General features: G+C 35.4%; 3 protein-coding genes across 3 annotated transcripts; 1 reads left to right on the top strand and 2 right to left on the bottom strand.

Moving 5' to 3' along the window:
• The first annotated feature begins 1,529 nt into the window (after window positions 1-1,529).
• LOC129807330 (F-box-like/WD repeat-containing protein TBL1XR1) lies at window positions 1,530-7,966 on the top strand. The gene is made up of 3 exons (XM_055856524.1): window positions 1,530-1,765; window positions 1,840-2,777; window positions 7,070-7,966. Exons 1-3 carry the CDS (start codon window positions 1,708-1,710, stop codon window positions 7,562-7,564), a joined length of 1,491 nt encoding a protein of 496 aa, XP_055712499.1. The 5' UTR covers window positions 1,530-1,707; the 3' UTR covers window positions 7,565-7,966.
• A 1,811-nt stretch (window positions 7,967-9,777) lies between these two features.
• Window positions 9,778-10,917, bottom strand: LOC129807329 (ribonuclease H2 subunit A). The gene is made up of 2 exons (XM_055856523.1): window positions 10,696-10,917; window positions 9,778-10,638 (listed from the first exon to the last, which is right to left on the bottom strand). Exons 1-2 carry the CDS (start codon window positions 10,871-10,873, stop codon window positions 9,866-9,868), a joined length of 951 nt encoding a protein of 316 aa, XP_055712498.1. The 5' UTR covers window positions 10,874-10,917; the 3' UTR covers window positions 9,778-9,865.
• Window positions 10,918-10,962: 45 nt separating this feature from the next.
• Window positions 10,963-16,185, bottom strand: LOC129807327 (uncharacterized). The gene is made up of 2 exons (XM_055856522.1): window positions 15,823-16,185; window positions 10,963-11,920 (listed from the first exon to the last, which is right to left on the bottom strand). The coding sequence occupies exons 1-2, from the start codon at window positions 16,118-16,120 to the stop codon at window positions 10,995-10,997; spliced, it is 1,224 nt and encodes a 407-aa protein (XP_055712497.1). The 5' UTR covers window positions 16,121-16,185; the 3' UTR covers window positions 10,963-10,994.
• Window positions 16,186-22,162: the final 5,977 nt, after the last annotated feature.

Here is a 22,162-nt window from a genome sequence, read left to right as displayed (position 1 = left end):
ATGTTCACCGTATACTCAGGTACACTCAGATGAGTGATAGAAGATTGGGTAACTAACCCCAGTAGGAAGTCACGAACCTGAGGATAACGAAAAATGGATCTGGTCTCTCTAGAGAGGGTTGCGCGAGGGGCTAACAACCCATCTACGTAAAAGCAAGATTGTTACAAAAGCTTGTAATGAGCCTCCGATAGTACAGATTTTACGACTGCGACCTATGCTACGTTTTGAAGCGAGCTGACGCAAAGTCGCTAGGAATGGAAATGAGTAGATGAGTGCGAGAGACCCGGTCCCTTAAAAGGATTTTGCAGCCGACTAAGTACAGTAGAGTTCCTCAAATTTGGACATTTGTTGGGGGGTATAGATGACATTTCTCACTCCTCAAATTTGAACGATATTTTCAAAAACGTAACGGAATTCATGTGAAATGCACTTTCCGTAAATTAATATACAGTGGTGTCTCGCTATATGCACAGTTTGGGTACTTTTTTTGACAGTTCTCTCTCTGAATATGCACAACTTTTTTTGAAATTCCCAACGGTTTTTTTCTTTCTTTTAATAAATTATTATTTTTTTATTGTTCTAGATTTTCCCGTGTTATTTTAAATATTATATAATATGAGACAGAAAAAATAAAATTAAGAAAATTAAAAACAAGAAAAATTAGTTACGAAAAAAATAATTTTCTTTAGTACTTTGTCAAAATGTAAACAAATTGATTTTGAATGCAACCGACACAAAAGCTGTGCATATAGAGAGTGTGCATAGAGAGACAGCACTGTAAACAACTTTAGAGAATATATCAATGTAATTTATCATGAAATAAATGGAATTTGTTGCGGAAGTTAATATAATACGATAATATTGAGGAAATATCAGAGAAAAATGGCACTCCACACAAAATTTTCTTCACATAACCTCAAATTTTACATTTTGAACTCAACCGTCGTCAAATTTGAGGAGTTCAAATTTGAGGAACTCGACTGTAAGTAAGAAAAATAACATTAAGAAAGCCAGAAAATGTATTCAATAAATTACATTTTATATCTCAATGAATGACTGAAGACACGTTAGAAATGAAAACGGTAAAACAAATATTTTAAAAGCGAAAATTGTATCCAATTAGTCATTCAAGGATTCAAGTTCGCTATAGGATAATACGTAATTTGAAAAATGCTTATCTTCAAATATTTATAATTATTGTACGAAAACTTTAATTCATCTTTGAAAGCTTCTATTCTAGCTTTAATCTCAAAACACCCCAGATACTAAAAGTGCCACTAAAATAGCAGAAAAGTGCGATATGATCTTCTTCTTCTATTCTTTATGATTTTTTGAGGGGTCGAATGTCCCTTGACATCCACAGAGTCCATTTATCCTTTTTATGAACAAAGAAAGTCGGAATAGCACAAATTCCTTAGAATAGAATATTATACAGATTTAATTTTCTACACTTCCTCAATGTAATAATACCTTCACGACGCTACACCATTCGAACATCGCAAATGTAATAAAATCTGAAACTTCCGGAAAACAATATGGCGTTGCATTCCGGAGCATTTTTGTTGTGTTGTCAAAAGTTGGCCGCAAATTCCGCTGTTTTTGCCCAAAAATCTCTATAAAATCAGTGTTTTGTGACTTTCTGTGGCCCTAGGATGCATCATTGAGTACCTAGTTGGACGACAGAGTGGGCAATTGGACGTGAAAATCATGAGTTTCTCAAGTGATGAGGTGAACTTCCTGGTGTACCGCTATCTCCAAGAGTCAGGTTAGTTTGGGACCTTCTGGGGGGCTTTTCTGGGCTAATTCCCGTGACTTTATGTGTCCGTGGGGGTCTGGCAGGTTTCCACCATTCGGCATATACCTTTGGGATAGAGTCGCACATATCGCAGAGCAACATAAATGGGGCAGTTGTGCCTTCAGCGGCGCTGCTGACGATGCTCCAGAAGGGGCTGAAGTACACGGAAGCGGAGATCAGTGTGGATGAGGATGGGAATGTGCATCGGCTGACGGAGGGTCTGACGCTCATTGATGCTGTGATGCCTGAAGTGGTGGCCATCAGGCAGAATTTGCACAATCAGCAGAAGCAGGCCATCAAGACGGAGCCGGCAAGTGGCGGTGAGACAAATGGGGAGGAATCAACTGTTGCAGCAGCCCCTGCGCCCGTAGACACAATGGAAGTGGATCAGAGTATTGAGATCCCAGCGTCAAAAGTGACAGTGCTGAGGGGGCATGAGAGTGAAGTTTTTATTTGTGCCTGGAATCCAAGTACTGATCTCCTGGCTTCGGGTTCCGGAGACAGTACAGCCAGGATCTGGGATCTATCGGACAATAGCACCAGCCCGGATCAACTGGTGCTGCGTCACTGTATCCAGAAAGGGGGCACAGAGGTGCCCAGTAACAAAGATGTCACTTCGTTGGATTGGAATTGCGATGGAACTCTCCTGGCCACGGGCAGCTATGACGGATATGCTAGGATCTGGACCACAGATGGTCGACTTGCGAGCACTCTGGGACAACATAAGGGGCCAATCTTTGCGCTCAAGTGGAACAAGAGGGGCAATTATATCTTGTCAGCCGGAGTGGACAAGACAACCATCATCTGGGATGCTTCCACTGGTCAGTGCACTCAGCAGTTCTCCTTCCATTCGGCCCCGGCCCTGGATGTTGACTGGCAGACAAATACCAGCTTTGCCAGCTGCAGCACTGACATGTGCATCCACGTCTGCAAACTCCACGCCGACAAGCCCATCAAGTCCTTCCAGGGGCATACCAACGAGGTCAGTTTCCTTTTCTTTTTACCTTCATTTTATTTATTTCAGGGATTGCAAACCTTTTGGGAAAAACCAAATCGAAATGAAAGAAACTTTGCAGAATGCTCGGTTTCTCAATCCGAATTCCGGATTCCTTCACTGAGAAAAAAATTAGGGTTCGATTAAGTTTTTTTCCTCACAAATTTAACACTTTTTTGGCGTAAAAATATATCAACATTTTTTAATGTTAATTTTACACCCTTTTAAAGATAAAATTAACATGAAAAAGGGTCAATTTAACCCCTAATACACCTAAAAAGGGTAATATTTACACCGACTTCGGATCAATAATGCAGGGTAAAATTAACATTTCCGGAATGTTATTTTAACTTTTTCGGATTTTTCTGTGTTTGTCAAAAATTTTTCAATCTGACATTTTAAAAGTCATGGCATCCTGGGCTTTAACATTGTGAGCTTTAGAGGCCAAACGGTTGGATATAGCGACCTAGTGGTTTCGGGTAACCCTTCCCTCTCCATAATGTTAACATCTTACTTGAGCCCTTTCTTATGCCGAAAATAGACACAGGCTGATCCTCGAGAATACTCAGGTCGAAAAAATTGACAGAAAAAGATAAGCCCAAACTATCATACACTTTTATTTTATTTAAGATCAAGGATTAGCGTTTTTTGCGTAAATTTTTATTTAATGCGACCACTTTAATTGCTGATATATTTCTTAAATGAAATATCAATGCATTTTTGATACAGACAGGAGTATTCTGACCTTCCCATTATTCCTATCTTAATGAAATTTAAGATTTTGCGACATTGCGTACCATTACTCCCCGTCAAATCATTGCTCTACCTGCCGATTTTACTCGGATTATTTTTTTTGAATTTTAACGGTATATTCTAGTACATTCAGAGAAAATCTGTAGATTTTCGGCAGACTTTCTACGTAGAATATCTGTAGATTTTCGGCAGAAATTCTGCCGAAAATCTGCAGATTCTCGACAGAATTTCTCCCTATAAAATCTGCATAACCTCCATTACTTCACAAAAATATTGTTGATTTATGAAGAAACTGTAGAAGTTATAAAGAAAATTGTATGCTCTGCTTAACAAGCATTACCGAGTACACATTTTAGATAAGTAAAAAAAATGCGAGCAAAAATACTAATTTCTTAAAAATCGCCAATCGAATGATACAAAAACACGAAATTTTGGTCGACACTCTGTTTAAAGATTTCACTTCACTATTCTCTACTTAGAACACGGCGTCGCAGAATTCTTTATTTTATATAAACACTGTGAAATCACCAAGAGAATCACTCTATTGATTTTTGCAATAAACTTCAGTGAAAAATATTCCATCTTTTCTGACACAGCTGTCTGGAAAGTCTGGAATGCACAAAAATCTACAGAAAATCGGCAAAATATCTACAGAAATTCGTCAGAGTATGCACCAGGATTCGTCAGAAAATATGGAAAAATTTCTGACGAATTTTGTCCCAAGCTCAAATAAAATTCGTAGGAATATCTACAGATTTCTCGGCAGATTTTCGGCAGAGGTGTAGATATTTTCTGCAGAAAACTTAAAGATATCTGACGAAATTATTTGACGGGTCTCCATGTTTTTTCATTTAAACTAAAAACCGTTCCCGTCCTAATAGCTCCGCCTCTATTGCATCGATCGGGCTCAAATGTTAGTACATATGTTATAGCTGGGTCTTAGAGCTTTCGATCTATACTAAACTTAAGGTCCCTGACCCCCCTGACCCGAGCTATAAGAGTCCAAAAAAATTCTTAAAATGGCCATAACTTCGGTTCAATTTGTCAGAATTAAAAAAGTAAAAGCGTTTTGAAAAACGCTCCTGAAATGCCACTTCCTCTTCTAACATCGGAAGTTCATAAACAACCGGTAGGGGCGCTATTATTAAAAAGAAAAAAAAATCAATTTCAACTTCAATTTATTCAATAAATTGCTTTTGAGTTTGCACTCTTGAACTGATTATACACAAAAAAAATTAAACGCTACGGGTTCTGTTATTAAAAAGAAGATTTTTCAATTTCTTTTGAACTCCTAATACACAAAAAAATTAAACGCTACGGGTTCTGTTATTAAAAAGAAGATTTTTCAATTTCTTTTGAACTCCTAATACACAAAAAAATTAAACGCTAGGGGTTCTGTTATTAAAAAGAAGATTTTTCAATTTCTTAAATTAAATAAATAACTCAAAAATTCCTTTGTGCATCGGGCTGAAATTTTAGTATGTTGTAGCCGTTGATTATACCTATCAAACAAAAAAAAATACTTAAATCTATCCATAACCCCTGACCCGAGCTATAAGGGGTCAAACTTCGAATATTGACCGGTCTCTATCTCTGGTTCTAATTAACATTCTGACCTAAATTTTGGGTTTTTGGTTTCGTCTCGATGAGCACTTTCAGATGGGACTTTTCTGACGATAGGTCGCAACCGTCTCTACCCCAACCCACTGTACCCTGACCCTTACTATATCGAAATTGACCGGGCTCTATCTCTAATGTTTATTAGCCGATTTCAATGATTTTTTTTCTCAGGTTGCCCTTCCACACTCAGATTATTTAAAATAGAAAATGACCAGTGATAAGCCCAGATAAGCTTATGGTAGCTGAGATTCTTTACAGGTGACCTCGAAATGCGTGCAACTCGGGGTGCTTGCAACTCGGAATGCGTGAAAATTCGGTTGTGAGTTGAATTTTGGGGGTAAAGAATCGTGTCGAGCCAACTTTATCCATTTCGACCGACAAGTACAGTTAACTCTACGCGATTCTTTACCCCCAAAATTCAACTCACAATCGAATTTTCAAGCATTGCACGATTCACGTTTGATTTTCCGTATAATGTTTCGTGGAATTTAACGTTGAAATTCCACTGGATCGTACTTGAAATTCCAAGGAGAGCTATGATTCCAGTGGAATTTTCAACTCCAAATTCCATGGAAAACTTCCTGGAATTTTAGCGTAAAATTCCGCGGATTATTGCAATTTGGACGCTAGTTTTCCACTGGAATTTCCGTAGAATTTTGCTATGGGGGCATGCATTCCGAGTTTGCTCATGTTAAAAATCTCACCTACAATAAGTTGATCTAGGCTTATCACTAGCTTTGTAAATTTCCAAACATGGCGGCAAATTTCCAATTTCCAATATGGCGGCAACTGTCTTCTCTCATACTTAACACTTTCCGGACCGCAGCATATGCTGCAAGCCAAATTCACCATTTTTTAATCAAAAATATTTAAGCTTAGGAATTACACTCGACTCTTCGCAATCCGGCTAACTGGGGGACAAAATGACATTTAGGTTTTTTGAATGATCAACGGTTTTTATATTTTGTGCTGTGTGAATTTATTTTCTGTCTGTCAAGGAACAAGAGAATTTTCTTCATGGTGTGCTTATGTTTCATTTTTTATCACAATTACGTATTAAAAACTTCGATACAATGATAATAATACTTTAATTCACACTGGACAAACTTCATGTTTAGTAAAAATAATTTTGAATACATCAACCGCCAGTGTTTGGCTGCTGTCCCCCGGATAACGAAGAGCCGTGTGTAAATGAGGTTGTGTGGACAGAACGACATCTGACGGAAATTTTATGAACTAATATTGTTTGGCATTGTAATTTAGGCCCTTCCGGCATTCTGTCTTTTCATTTTGTGACTTTAATGGCGAGACACGCGTGACGACGACGACTATAGAAATTTGGTTATTTTCTCGAGTAAGTTGTGAAAATGGTGTAAAATAATGTTATCTATTGAATCTAAGAGGAAATTTTTTTTCTTTGCGATAGGTTGATTAAATAGAGACAGACGGATTTAATAGATATTAGGTGATCAAAGACAAAGACGATTTATTTAGTAATTAGGACGACTTTTAATCAGTTTACTTATTAGCTCTACTAGATCTTCTCGGGAATTAGCCGTGTCTCGCCGGCTGTAAGACGACGACAAATAAAAAGCATTTACAAAAAAAAAAATACAGTCCACTCGATTTGACGACGACCACAACAGAGGTCCTACAAAAAATGTCTTATATTTGGACATCCTTATACTTTCTAATCATCCACAAGAATCGGATTTTTATCAGTTCTGAATAATTAAAAAAATATTGTTTTTCATAGAATATTCATATGCTTCTTTGGGTACTCAGAGTCCCAAAAGAGACGAAAGAGTTAACTGACGCTTTTCTCAGTCCTTAGAACAGAGATAGTGAATTCAGCTTGAATGGTCAAATGCTGAACATGGAAAAATTTATTTCTGCACCCAAAACAGGTGAATGCTATCAAGTGGGATCCTCAGGGTCATCTGTTGGCCTCCTGCTCCGACGACATGACCCTCAAGATCTGGTCGATGAAGCAGGATACGTGCGTGCATGATCTCCAGGCGCACTCCAAGGAGATCTACACGATCAAGTGGAGCCCAACTGGTCCAGGTACAGCAAATCCCAATATGAACCTCATCCTGGCCAGTGCATCCTTCGATTCCACTGTCCGACTCTGGGATGTGGAACGTGGCGTTTGCATCCATACGCTCACTAAGCACACTGAACCCGTCTACTCTGTCGCCTTCAGTCCGGATGGGAAGTTTCTGGCGTCCGGGAGCTTTGATAAGTGCGTGCACATTTGGAGCACACAAACGGGACAGTTGGTGCATAGCTACAAGGGTACAGGGGGCACCTTTGAAGTGTGCTGGAACTCACGTGGAAGCAAAGTGGGCGCCAGTGCTTCGGACGGGAGCGTCTTTGTGCTGGATCTCAGGAAATTGTAGAACATTCGCAGTATACTTTTTCTTATTTTGCTACAAGTCACATATTTTTGAGGATTTCCAGAATGAGAGAGGACTTCTTTTTTTACTTCGAGCTGGCCAAGTGTTTTTTTTTTTTTGGAGATGGCTAATAAAGGACGTTTAATCTGAGACAAAATACTGAATGGCTTTTGGGGAAGGATTTGCAAAATAGGAATCTTCAAAGTAAGTAAAAAGTCTTTTTGATTTGATTCCGATAAAGCAATTCAAGTGAGTAGGAAAGAAATGGGATGTTCTAGGTTCCAGAGGAAATTGTGAAACATAAATAAGGACCTTTCCAAATTGTATTTATAAAACGGATAAATATCCAAGATTTTAATAGTTACAGAAATAAAAGGAGCATTTAAAATTCTTAAAATTAGAAAATGTATTTTGTAAGAATAAAATTTTCAGATCCTATTTGGACAGGAGTGCCTACTTGTAGGATCCTAGTGCAAGTTTCGCTGAGTGTGGCAGCTGAAATATTTAGCTCTTGATCATCTATAATAGGAATAGAGGATCCTAGTATTAGGAAAAATAAATTTTAAAAAAATCAACGGGTCCTTGTTCATCTAGGTTCTAGGTTCCAGCACTACGACTACTTACCTGATCAACTAAAGAAGGCTACATTCTTAATTCAGGGTTCTGTTCTTGAAAGACAACTAAAACAAGATTTAATGTTCTTAAGTTCTTAATATAATGAAAGCCCAGCCAAGAATTTCTCTTTTTCAGAAAATGCAATATATTGTATAGACTTGACCCAACGGACAATACTTTTGACTTTGCATTTGACGGAGTTTCCGCAAGGTGGCACTTCACGATGGCCGAAGTCTGACAATCGGATGGACGCGACAGAACTAAGTTAGACACACACCCGAGATTCCGAGATGGAATTTGACGCTAAATTTCTTCCTAGCGTTCCATGGACGTTTGCGGAACTCTGTATAGGACCGTCTAATATGAAATGTCCTCGAGTTTCCATGGACTGTTCCCTGACGAATATTTCCACGTCTTTTCCTATGGATTAGCGTATAATCGGCAGTTAGCCCTTTAAAAATTTGGAAAAATCCTCTTTATTTCCACGAAATTCTTCGTGGAAATTTCCATTCAACGTCCTTAGAGGCTTCCGTGATTATGGAATTCCACGACTTTTCCAGTGGATTTTTTAAATATATTTTTCTTCAAAATAATTCCAAAACTTGATTAAAAAGTTCGTGGAACTTTCATAGAGAATTTCCAGAAAAATATCCACAAATATGGACGATCAGTGCCAATTGCCAATTGGCAGCTTAGAACTTGTAGTGTTCATCTATCAGACGAACACTCAATTGTTCTACTTTTGAATTGAAAATATTGTTACCGTCGTTCATTTGAGTATGTCTAGCTCGCAAGAATTATAGCGTTAGGGCGAAAAATAATTGCAGAATTTTCGCGTTTACTTCCATGTAGTCTTGGTCGGAAAGATATCAGAAAATATACTCGGAATATTCAAAGGAAATTTTGAATCAATTTCCAGGGAATGCTCTCAGATATGTTGCAAGAAAATTCCTCGGATTTTTTTTCTAGGAAATCCTCGCGAAAAAAGCTGATAACTCCGCAGAATTCCAACCGGAATATTAGCGTTTATTTCCACGGAAACTCGCGGAAAAATAGAAGACAAATTCCAGGGAATTTTCTATTACTGTGAAACTTTGCGGCCGATCGGCTACAGGGTTTTAAATGGAAAGTCTCACAAAATCCACAAAATACAACAATCTTTGATATAGTTGAAGTTCATCAAATGTACACTTGGGGCGCTCTGCACGAAAAAACGAGTTCAGAAACGTCAGAAACAAACAACCTCGATTATCTCGGCTTCTGAGTAATCGATGAGATCATGTTCTATAGGAAAATTATAGAGAACATTCTGGTCTACATTTCACCCATATAACACTTTTCTGTCACTCCATCTAAATCCTTGATATTTTCATTTAAATACAAAATTTGTATAATTTCACGAATTTGATTCTAGATAACTGAATGGCGTTCCCCAACTTCAGCTCTAAATAGAATTTGCATGCACTCCGAGTTTAGCTCACGTTAATACGGGCTTCGGACCTAAGGTTTAGTCATCTGACTTAACTCCTCTTATTCCTGATCAAGCACCATTTTTTAAGAAATTTTTCTTTAGGATTGGATATTAACTAAAAATTCATCAGTTTTTTTTGTTAAGATTCTTTATTTAAAAAAAAAAGACAGTTGAAATCGGAAAAATCCTAATGGATTTCCTGAAATCAGGGAGAATTTTCAAAAGTCCTGCACATTCTGCAGATGTCTATTTCGGAAGAATCCGCATCTGTTGCGTGTCTTTTCGGTTGCTCTGAAGAAACTGGTAATTTGAGGTCCAGAATATTTCTGGGAATCATCATCGGCATCCTCAAAGGTAATCTTCTGGGCAGTTTTCTCCAAAGCTTGCTCAGCTGTAGCCCAGCTGAAGCGCACAATCCTCGGATAACCAAAGATGTTGTCCACATTGTCTTCCAGGAAGGCTTTTGTGAGTGGATCTCCTGGGTAGCCGCTGCCGAAGGGCTTTTCAGGGGCCACTTCGTTGAACTTCCATGTCCGGAGAGCTGCATCCCGGACGACTTTGGCACAGATACTGGCAGCTGAGACAATGGGATAGGTGGAGTCAGCCTTCTTGGCCACAGTGATGGAGATGTTGGGGAAGAGGCGTGATAGTTTGGCTTGGTAGGTTTCCGGAGGACCTACAGTGTCCACGTAGACTTCTGCAATGTTGACATTCAGGGAGATGGCTTGGTTAATCAGACCAATTGCTGACTCCATTGAGACTTCATTTAGGGAATGTTTGGAGCGTCTCAGCATAGATTGACTGATGTAATTTGGACTGATGAGCTCTACAGCCCAGCCCATATTGTCAAGGGCAGCTTTCCGGGAGTTTATGTCCCAGAAAATGCTCTCCCGTTTCTCCTCAGTGAGTTGTTTTGAGTCTGCACAACCAAGATCTTTCAGCACTTCAGTGTTGCTCATCGCACAGAAGCTTATCCCATAGACCAGGGGTCCTGCAGGGACCAGATGATCAGAAGCATATCCTAAAGGAAAGTACTTATATCACTTACCGAGAACTGGTCCCCTTCCTGCTTCGTCAATTCCCAGGACACATGGTGTGTTCAGGCAGTTCTCAGGGATCTTGGAGAAGAAAACAGTATTCCCGGAATTGTCCCATGTCCCCAGGAAGGCCTCCAAATCCTTCTGAGTCTTAATTTCACTCACTGTCTCAGCTGTATCTTCAGACATTTTTTTGAGGTTATCCCGCGCAAACTCTCAGAGGTCAGAGGAAAAGTTTCCGGAAAGCTCTCGGAGAGAATAATTCAAACATAACGTACAATAAAATTCATTTTATTCGAAAAAGATTAATTCAATCCATTGATTTTTCTACATTCTCTCCATAGTCCAGCATTTTTGTAATGCCAGGTATTGCAGGAACTTCTGGGACAATTTGTCGTAGATTTTCTACTGAACAGCAATGCACGGAATCAGGATCGGAACCAGGACCGTAATTGAAATCAGGAAACCACCAATAGTTTGAGCAGCTTTCTGAGCATGGCTTCCACTCCTTGTCTATGGATCTCCTCAAGTCCTTGGGTTTATTGCTAAAGAGAAATCCTGTGGCTTTGTCTCCTTGCTTGACCACCAGCCAGAGAAACTTAGGTACAGGGAATTTGTTGTCCTTGAGGTAAAAATCAAATAAAACTCCTGAGATGTCATTCAAACTCTGCAATCCTGAAGTTCCTGCCCAAATTTCCACATGATTTTTTGCAGTTATTTTTTCCAAGCCTCTCTGAAAATCTTTCCAATGATGCATCCCGTCGTGATTATAAGATATGGCGTAATTCCAGGTCAATCTGTTCATGAGATGAAGTTGAGGATTGTTCAGCATTGAGGCAGTAAGAAGAGTTTTGGATCCCATCAGAGGAATGTCATTTTTGTCCATCTTTTTCTCCAGACGACTATTTATAGAATCCTGTCGAAGAGCTCTGAATAAATCCATCTTATTCCTGGATTCAGGATGGGGTCCTGACCTCAAATATCGCTCATCCTCGGCTCTCAGGGGTTCAGACTTTGCATGCACAAAGATTGTTCGTCCTTCCTTGGTGGAGTAGCAAGCCTCTCCAACAATTAGTGATTTCCTTCTGATGGGATTGATATAGCCAAATTCCATTCCTTCAATATTTCCCTCTTCCACTGAACATCCTGGTAGATTGTTCGCTATAACTTCCTCAACGACGCGCAATTCACAGGCAAAGCTCCTGCTCCATGTCTCCTGTTTCCCATCCTCGAGTTCTGCCCACAAAAAAGGAAGCAATTACAGAGGAATTAATTAAAAGTCGCGGCAAGAACTCAAACCACTCATTCATCGCCTCGGAATATTTTACGGGCAAAAGGATTTAATTAAATAAAATGATATAATTAAAGCTTTTTATTTTGTTATAAAATGATTCATTTTGCTTCAGACACCTTACGGATTTTAGCAGAATGTTTTCAAACCAAATTCATTATTATTTTTGCTATCCTATTTTATTATTATGCTTATTTCTAGTAGGATTTTTTGTCCATTTTTGCAGCCAAAATGCATTATATATTTTTAAAAGCTCAAAAGATTTATGGCATGTTGATATATTTTATGCCATTACAAATCTTATGGCATTTAAGGATTTATGGAAAATTACCATATCGGAGTTTTAAATTTATATTGGACTTGTAATATTAGTATTTTTATCTCACTCATTAATTCAAATAATTGTATATTGAAGAGCACTTAGTTATTTATTAAAAGAATTCTTAAAAAAAATTCAGGATATTTTAAAATAAAACTTCAGATATATTGAATTTTTATGGCATCTTTATAGGTTGTTTTTTACGACTAGATGACAATACAGAGAAATCCGAAAAAGTTAAAATAACATTCCGGAAATGTTTATTTTACCCTGCAGTATTGATCCGAAATCGGTGTAAATATTATGCTTTTTAGGTGTACTAGGGGTTAAATTTACCCTTATTCATGTTAATTTTACCCTTAAAAAGGAGTAAATTTGACATTAAAAATTGTTGATATATTTTTACACCTAAAAAATTTTAAAGTTATGAGGAAAAAAAGTTAATCGCACCCCCGTTTTTTCTCACTGAAGACAATTACTCAATAAACTTTTTTTTTTTGCTTCAGTAGTTTCATCAATTTCATTTATCTTATAATATCAAAAACACCACGATTTAGGGGAAAGTACTCTCCCTTCGAACGTTCATGCCTTCGAATAATGTGAATTCCTTTTACTTTTCCTAAGAGATTTCCACATGAACGTCACATAATCATCAAGTTGATAATAAACTAGCTAATAATAGTTGATAATAAACTAGCTGATATTTAATAGAAATGTTTAAATCTCTTAGGAAAACTTGAAAAAAAAATCACATTATTCAAAGGCATGCACGTTCGAAGGGAGAGTACTTTCCCCTACATACTTTTCTTCTCTTCTTTAAAGTTTTTGTAGGGGCCGGACGTCTTTTGACATCCACACAGCCACATACTTTTCTAAGCATTCTGAAACATTTATAACCATAATGCCATAATATTCGGAAAGTTGTGAAAGTTGTACTTGGGGCTTTTGAAGCTTTTGGTAGTTTTACTATATTAAAAAGCTTAGAACTCAGCAATAATTTACCATAATTTTTAAAATTTCCAGACAGTTATAGAAAGTGACATAATTGCCTAAAAATTGATACAATTACAATATTCTTCTTAAATTGTCAATCCTATTAGTGCCTAGAGAAGAGAATGTACAAACAGGTAATTAAGTAATTATTACCATAATTAAAAAAAATGTAATATTTAGAGAATAAAATGGGATCATAATATTTTATAGGACGAATATTCTATTACGAAGCTTACGATCGTACGAAGTATGGACATTTTTTCCTAAATTATGTAAAATTGACTTTTTAATTCGACATTTGAGAAAAAAAATGACAACAATTCTTCCCGTGAAATAAATTGATATAGATTATATTCTAAGATTTTGCCATCAATTTAATTCAACGAATATTTTCTAAAAGAAGGAAGAAAACAAAAAGTAGTTTTACTTCATTATTTCGTTTTTTATAGCATCTATGTAGAAACGATTTTAAATGAGTTTTCGTATGATTAAGTGATGTATATAGCATAGAAAAATAGATTGGCAAAACAAAATAAATTTGGTCCCTAATGGCTCCGGTACACCTTTTAGATCAGGAAAATTTCATGAAGTCCAGATTCCAATCTCTTTCTTTCTCACATGCTTTACATATGAATATCTCAATCTTTTGCTCGCTAAATTTAATTGAGTTAAATTGAATATGGAGTGATGTTTAAAAGAAGAAGAAGAGTGTGAAAGAATAAGATAGACATACACAAAGCGTGTGAGTACGAAAAGGGATTCGATTTTATGAAATTTTCCTGATCGAAAAGATGTGCCAGCGCTATAAAAAATTAAATATGGTCAATAATGACACCGGCACAACTTTTAGATCATGAAAATTTCATGATGTCAAAATTTATATCTCATTCTTTCTTCAAAGTTTTGCATATATCTGCCCCACTCTCTCACACTTTTCTTCTCTTGAACATCCCACTAAATTAAATTTAATTCAGTCCAATTTTGACTCCGAAAGAATGTGAGAGACATATGCAAGTCTTTTGAGAAAGAAAGAGACGCGAATTTTGATTTCATAAAATGTTTTCGATCTGAAAGGTGTGCCGAAGGCATAATAACTCTGGTACAACTTTTAGATCAGGAAAATGTCATAAAATCGAAATTCACATTCCTTGAACATCACAACACATTCAATTTAGTTCAACCCAATTTTGAGTCCCAGAGTTGGGGTTGATATTATAAACAAAATAATTGAAAAACAAATAATGCAAATTTTGATCAAGAGTCAATCTTCCACTGCTGATGGATGAGGAGCAATACGTAGTGTCAGTGAAAGTTGATGGTGTTGTTTTATTATTCACAATTGTTCTCCCAGTTTTTGATGCCCTGAAGAAGGTCCCAACCAAGGATCGAAACGTCGGCCAATAAAAACGTAAAGAAGAACAAGAAAGTTTTTAGACCGAAATTCCAACATCTGACTTATATTCTGAGTCCTGATCTAAAAAGTGTGTCGGAGCCATGAAAATGGAATTATATTAACAAAAAAATTTAAATTGGTGAATAATGGCTCCGGCTAAAAGATGGAAATTTCATGAAATCAAAATTCACATCTCTTTTTTTCTCAAATCTTTTGCATATGTCTATCCTACTCTTTTGCACTTAAAATTGGATTAAACTAAATTGAATTAATTGTGATGCTAAATAGAAGAAGAAGAAGGGTACGAATAAATGGCATAGACATGTAAAATGTTTGAGAAAGAAAGGTATATGAATTTAGACTTTATAAAATTTTCCTGATTTAAAAGGCGTGCCGGAGACCTAAACAATAAAATTCGGTAAGTAAAAAATTAAATTCTGTTAGTCATATCTTATACAAAAAAAGATTCTAGATCTAGATTGTTGCAGGTTAAACGTAACTTTTTATTTTCCCTTTGACAAAACTCTCTTGAAAATTTCCCTGATTATAAAGTTCTAAATTGAGTACACTGATCAAATTTGAATTTTTACTGACCAAGTTTCATTTTTTTATTGATAATAATTTGTTATTGCGACGAAGAATTATTTTGGCAATACAAGAGGTGAGATTTTTCTTAGATTAAGCTGAGTTGAATAAACAAAAAATGCGTACATGCTTATCGATTAAACCTGGGAAAACCAGTGAAATATTTCATGCAAAATAAGAGTAAAGATAAGAATTTGACAAGCAATAAGAAATATTTTAAAATGACATCAGAACGCTTAACAATGAAGTAAAATATAAATTATGATTTTATATATTTGACAGATTTTATAGCAACCCCTTTCACCAAACATAACCACTTTACACATTAAAATTCATATTTCTAATTCATAAAATATTATTTTTACTTATCTTTTCCAATAAAAATATTTTATTGTACAGAGCATATCACAAAATACACAAGAAATCATGATAAAATGCATATATGAAATGGAAAACAATTTTCTTTTGAAGCTTGAGTTTCTACAGCATCTGTCGTATTGGTGGTATTGGTAATTATAATTTTGATAATTTTACTATAAACTTATTTCACATCTTACCCAATTTTTCTCCTTCTACGCATTTTGCGTTTAATGAACGGAGTTTAGGATAATATTGGAAGTATCCAGGATCACAAGAAATAGTCACTCTATCACCATTCATCAATAAAATTGCATTGCTGGTAGCAGAAGCCAGTTGTCCGTTGTCTTTGTAAACCAAAGGAGCAAAATGTCCATACTCGACTGGTTTTACAGGCAAAATGCAAGAATATTTAGGGCTTTCATCTACAGTGAACCCTTCAGTTAAGAAAGCTCCTCCCAGAAGGATAATCACTGAATATATTGTCTTTTTCAGCATCTTTTCTTAATGAATTTTCAAACGAAACTGAAGAGATTTGCTCTCACTGAAGAGCATTTTAATCCGAAGTAATTACGGAAGCTTATCAAAAGGTCAAATATAGTCATCATCAACCGATATTTAATGCCAAAAAATCCCCTAATCTCAGAATTTCCAGACACTCAATGTAAACATAAACATTTTGAGAGAAATTCTTATAAATTCAATATTGATAATTCCCTCTGAATAAATAATCTCATCAAAAGTGATTATTTTTTTGGTAGACGGAAGAACTTGCAAATTTCAATTAATTGATAGTCTGAATGAATGTTATATTCACCAATTTGTGCTTCTTCGTATTTTACAAAGTGTCTCTTCAACCTGAGAAAGTTAATTATGCTCAAGCAACATGAAAGATTTCTCAAAAATGACATCTTGAATACAAATACTGCATTTATATTTTGCATCCATTTCCGTGAAATGCTAATGATATTTCTTCGATAGACAATAAATTTCATTTTTCTTTTGATATTTTTAATGATAGAAATGGAAAATCTCGTGAATTATATTCAATGTTCAAGGAGTTTTGTTTTAAATTCAAAAGTTGACAAATGATGTCATAGAAATCATAATTTTTCCTATAAATGCTATAAAAAAGATTTGCAGAAATCTTATAATTTCTAAATTTATTTCTGTAATAAATGTGCTATTTCTTCACTGAATTTTTTAATCGACTAAAAAATAAATTTAAAAATTTTAGAAATGTTCTTTGATAATACTATTACTACATTTTTATTGGTTTTGGTTTATAATTAAACACGTGTCAAATTATAAGAATATCCAATAAAAAACACTCACTTTAAATATTTAAAAGAAAAGGATATAAAACACTTTGAATTGTGCTATTACAATGAAAAGAGGAAATTTTAGTACATGACTGCTTCCATGTGCTTCTGCATTATCGGCACTTCTTTGTGTTGGTTCTTGTCACAACTCTTTGGTAATTTTAGAATACGGCGAGGATTGGGGAAACAGTCCAGACAGAAACCAATAAAAAGAAAAGTCGATAATGCAGAAACACATGAGAGCGTCTTTTTCTTTTTTTATTCCTTATGTTTAAAAATTAAGTTCGGTTTCCAACTTCAAAGAAGACATGACTAGTTCTTGACTTGATCGCTTGGTGGCTAAAATAATTCCTGTTCGAAATTCGAAGTGTCTCTAGTGTCAGTCTTTTATTGTAAGGAAAAGCAAAACAATGACGATTACAATATTATTAAGGGAAGAGCACCCCGGATCGGAATATTAAGAAACGTGCTCAATATTTAGTTGAAAATATAAGCCTCAAAATACTATTTAGTATTTTTGTGTATGCTAATCTATATATCAGTGATACATTTAACTATATCTGTGTTTTTTCATTTTAATTTTTTACAATAAAAATTAATAATAAAATAGATTTAATTGCAACTGTGTACTCTGTATCTCGGAGCGTCATAAATTTAATATGGTGTCTCACAGAAAATTGGTTTCATAAATTAAATCTGAACAATGAGAAAAAAAACGGGGGTGCGATTAACTTTTTTTCTTCATAACTTTAACACTTTTTAGGTGTAAAAATATATCAACATTTTTTAATGTTAATTTTACACCTTTTTAAAGGTAAAATTAACATGAAAAAGGGTAACTTTAACCCCTAATACACCTAAAAAGAGTAATATTTACACCGATTTAGGATCAATACTGCAAGGTAAAATTAACATTTCCGGAATGTTATTTTAACTTTTTCGGATTTCTCTCAGTGTAATAACGATTTTCCGAGATCAAAGGTAAAAACGCTTTCTAGAGAGCGTATTTTTGATCCTAATGGTATCATGTTTATGCTTGTTGGAAAGGTCTTGGAATTTCCGATGCAACTGAACCGGTTTCAACTGGTCTGAACCGGTAATGAACTGATTCTGAACTGATTACTGAATAAGTAATTTTTATCAGAAAATTAATTGAATTACTTCTAAGATATTTTGGGTATTGGTTTGAGTGATTCAATAGGTTCAAAAAATCGGTTAATTTAGTTTTAAAATTTTAAAATGAGTTTGAATTCTTGAGGTATTAACTCAACAATTATTGTGTGAAAAGTTGTTCAATTTATCTTTTATCCAAGACACTTTTGAAGAAAGCTGTGAGTGGGAAGAGACGGAAGCAAAGAGCTCTGAGTAGATTTGTGAACTCTCGAGCATTCACCGAAAACTTTGAAGAGCGTTTTTTCACTTCTCACTTTAAAGATTTGGTAGAAGAGGCGGAAATGATATCAATAAAAGTTATTAACCGAATGAAACGAATAAAAGTTTATTCTCTTCAAAATTAAATTATTTTGTTGATGTCAAAATAATGTATCTAATGTCGTTGGATGTGATGGCATGTTGATGTCAACATTTTGTATTAAAAAATATTTTCTTTTAAAACACAATTAAAAAGATATTTCGCGATTTTTACTGGTTTTTACAAGTTTTGCATAAGGCGTATTACGGGTGATAATTACATATAATCCGGATCATCAAGGGTGAAATTGACAAAAAAGTGACATATATTAATGAAATTTGGACAATACGGTAGAGTGTTTGACAGCTGTCAACCGTATGTCGAAACAGTTTTAACCTTTTCAAATAATAGATATCTAACCTATAAAAAAAAACAATGACTTAGAATAGAAAGAATACAGAGATTATAGATTAATTTAACGAGGTGTTTGAATTTTGAGTGTTTAGTGAAATGTAACGGATTAAATTTGAATTTAAAATTGACAGATGTCCAGGTAAGCTGTTAGAAGACTCGCAAGAATGCCATAAATTTTGAAAAGAAAACGGTAAGCGTTGTAAAAGCTGCTACAAATCAGATGAGGATGAATGTTCCTGGAAAATGTTGAAAAGTTTTCCACATGTCAAAGCACCCGGAAGAAATCTACTTGGGATGGCAAAAAAAAATCAAACCAATTTCGCGCACAAAATCATCAATGAGGAGAAATTGGTTGAAGGTGTTTGAGTATGCAAACCACGCCTGGGCAAGAGCGTCTCTTTTCGATAATTAACTTGTGCACTTTTTCCATTTAGAAATTTTTCAATTGTTTCCATCATGTATTCTCATCGCATGCACCACAAAAGTGTTTGGAGATGGAGAAGAAAATGCGGTCTCTGCACTTCCTCTTTTTTTTCTTTGGTGCGCTCACAGAAGAAGAAAAGAAAGTTTTTACTTTCGCAGGAGATTGTGGGTGATTTATGGGAAATGCAGCAATGAAAATTCACAACATTTCTTGTCTGCCAAACAATCCTCTCAGATCGAGGGAAAAATTGCGTCTGTTTTCCACGCCACAACATTGCCAATGTCTGCGTGCGCAGCCGAAGTCAATGGATTGTTGCTTGCATTGCCATTGAGCCAACAAAAGGGGAGTGACTGTCCGCGGCTTTTAGAGTTGAGACGGGTTTGCGGAAATTTTCTAGATAAGAATTCTGATTAGAAAAATCCTTCTAATTTCTTATTCTTATTGAAAATGTCTAATAATTTTTAATTGAAGTGAATAGGGAACAGTGTTGTAGGTACTTGGATAAAATTCTCCATTCATACAACAGGCAAGTATATCTTCAAATTTAGGAATACACATGGTAGACAAATTGCATCTGGAACCAATGAGAATCAAATTGACCCCATTTCTCATTCTCCTCTTTTTCTATATCACATCCCCTGAATAATCTAAAGGTAAAGGCATATGCGTTGCCTTTCTGAAGTATAGACTTAAGTGTAAAATTCTACTACATAAGCCGATTTATGTAGAAGTAAAGTCTGGTGCTGAAACACAGGGCCGTAGCTAGAGTTGAATTTAAGGTAGGGCATTAATCAAATTTTTTCATTGATCTATTTTGGTTAGTCGATTTCCGTCCACCTCACTTGAATGTAAGTGAATGAGGTAAAACAAAAAAAAATTATTCAAAACGACAAATTTTAAAAATAAAATATATTATTCTAATTCTTCGATATACATATATACTTAAGGGGTTACGTGGGTCAAAATTGATAAAAAACACAGCATATTTTGTTGTAATTTCTTTTAAACATAATAAAAATAATATTAATTCAAGTTCTCAGGCATATAAAAGTACAAAATTCAAACTATATTTCCTGAAATTTTTATTTAAAAATTTATCCTGTGTGACTTGCTTTTGGACATTTTTGAAAAAAAAAAACATACTTTTCGGTGGACAAGATTTCTCGGAATTGGTTCATTTGGAAACCAAAAAAAATCCTGTAACCTAAAAAATTTAGAAAATATAGGTTATGTTAATGTTGTACTTTTAAATGCCTAAGAACTTAAATTATTTTTTTTAATATGCTGAAAAAAATTGAGAAATTACGTATATTTTTACAGTCTTCTTGATCCACGTAACCCCTTAACCCCCTTAACTATCTTGAGAATGAGAAAAGGAAATATATTGCGTTTTCTATGTAAGAAATGTAAGAATCTTTACGCTCATTTTGCTCAGAACCATTGAAAAATATTAATTCACTTAATTAATCATCAAATAATTGCAATTTCAACTCATTAATAGCAATGCCAAATTAATGGATAAATATTCTATTTTATTTTTTAAGAGATGTTTGAGAAAATATTTAAATTTTTCACAAAATTATCGTTTGACTTTCCATACGATTTTAACCAATTGCATTAAGCACTTCAATCGATAACTCTATTAGATTATATGTATCAGGCCATTTAATAGGAGATTAATTTCTTCTCTACTATATCATACTACGAGCAGTTTACTTAGAACATTATCTTAGTTTCTGGCCATAGCTACTAAAACCGACCGATTTCCTTACCGCATTAAACAGCTTTCGCCCACAACCGCTATCGGGAAGGGCTCCACGTGGTGGATATCACAGCCTACCACGAGGATGGGACGTCGGGATAAGATTGAAAAATACGAGCATTTGGCGTCCACCTTGGCCCAAAGATTCGGGGTAGGCTCCAGAGGGGTACTGTCTATTGTTATAAGGACGCTAGGAGCCATCTCATTAGAAACTATGCAATCACTCCAGGAACTCGGAAAATTCTAAAGAGGAATAGTCCCTCTATGGCCTCTACTACACACTAGAGAAATTTATGTTCATATTTAAGCAAATTCCCTACGTTTTTGTAGGAAAAACTCTTCAATATGGACATAAATTTCTCTGGTGTGTAGAGGCCATAAAGCTGCGGATATATGAAACGCACTTTAAACTTCCGGTTGATTTTCGAATAGGATTGGCTTTGCTTGGAGCGGCTTTGTCTATTCGAAAGGTTTCTACTGCATCAGTACCATTTACAGCTAGAGTTTCCGCTCAGTTTCGATGTGAAGACCGATTTCGAAAGCTCAAGAAAACACGTGTTAACTTCTCGTTTCATTCGCGTGAAATCTGTAATATTCATGTTCGAAATTTTAAAAGTGGTAGTTCGAATTTCAAAGTTTCTTGGTGAGTGTTAGTAGATGTTAGTTTTCAATTTGTTGTGCAATAACTAAAGGAACGATGATCAAAATATTCCTGTTCCAATAAAATTATTATATCTCTGAATTGCTTCATTCACAGCTGGAGTTTAAGAGTTGAATTGTATTCTCGGTCTTTTGTGGATAATTTTGAGTCAAGAAACACGGTATAGACCTTTTTAAAAACATCTCTATTTCCTTCTGCTACGACGTTTCGGAAATTGGTTGTCTCCTTTTAAGTCTCCTTAAACTCCTGTCGGAGTTTAAGAGGTTCGAAGATCAGTTTCGAAAACCAAAAAAAAGACATTTCTAGTTTTAAGTGGCTTAAGCCGAGACACACTTGGGTTATTGTAACAGATGGCTGAAATAATTTATTCCAGAAACAAACCAAAATGGGAGATTTAGCAAAACTCACTCTTATGGCCTCTACACACTTGACTAATTTATGTTCATATTGAAGAGGTTTTCGTACACAAGCGTACGGAATTTGCTTCAGTATGTAGAGGCCATTAGACTTTAAATATCTTCATTAAGAAGCAGTCTTTAACTTATC

The sequence above is a fragment of the Phlebotomus papatasi genome, chromosome 3, assembly GCF_024763615.1.
Source record: "Phlebotomus papatasi isolate M1 chromosome 3, Ppap_2.1, whole genome shotgun sequence".
NCBI classification, from domain to species: domain Eukaryota; kingdom Metazoa; phylum Arthropoda; class Insecta; order Diptera; family Psychodidae; genus Phlebotomus; species Phlebotomus papatasi.
The sequence above is the reverse complement of the archived record's forward strand: the minus strand, read 5'-3'. Positions and strand labels throughout refer to the sequence as shown.

Excerpts from the sequence above, each read along its gene's own strand:
- LOC129807330 (XM_055856524.1), top strand. The coding sequence starts at position 1,708 with ATGAGTTTCTCAAGTGATGAGGTGAACTTCCTGGTGTACCGCTATCTC. Across the intron at positions 1,766-1,839 it reads CCGCTATCTCCAAGAGTCAG|GTTTCCACCATTCGGCATAT; the intron begins GTTAGTTTGGGA and ends GGGGTCTGGCAG. Across the intron at positions 2,778-7,069 it reads TCCAGGGGCATACCAACGAG|GTGAATGCTATCAAGTGGGA; the intron begins GTCAGTTTCCTT and ends CACCCAAAACAG.
- LOC129807329 (XM_055856523.1), bottom strand. The coding sequence starts at position 10,873 with ATGTCTGAAGATACAGCTGAGACAGTGAGTGAAATTAAGACTCAGAAG. Across the intron at positions 10,639-10,695 it reads AGGAAGGGGACCAGTTCTCG|GACCCCTGGTCTATGGGATA; the intron begins GTAAGTGATATA and ends TGGTCCCTGCAG.
- LOC129807327 (XM_055856522.1), bottom strand. The coding sequence starts at position 16,120 with ATGCTGAAAAAGACAATATATTCAGTGATTATCCTTCTGGGAGGAGCT. Across the intron at positions 11,921-15,822 it reads CGTAGAAGGAGAAAAATTGG|AACTCGAGGATGGGAAACAG; the intron begins GTAAGATGTGAA and ends TTTTGTGGGCAG.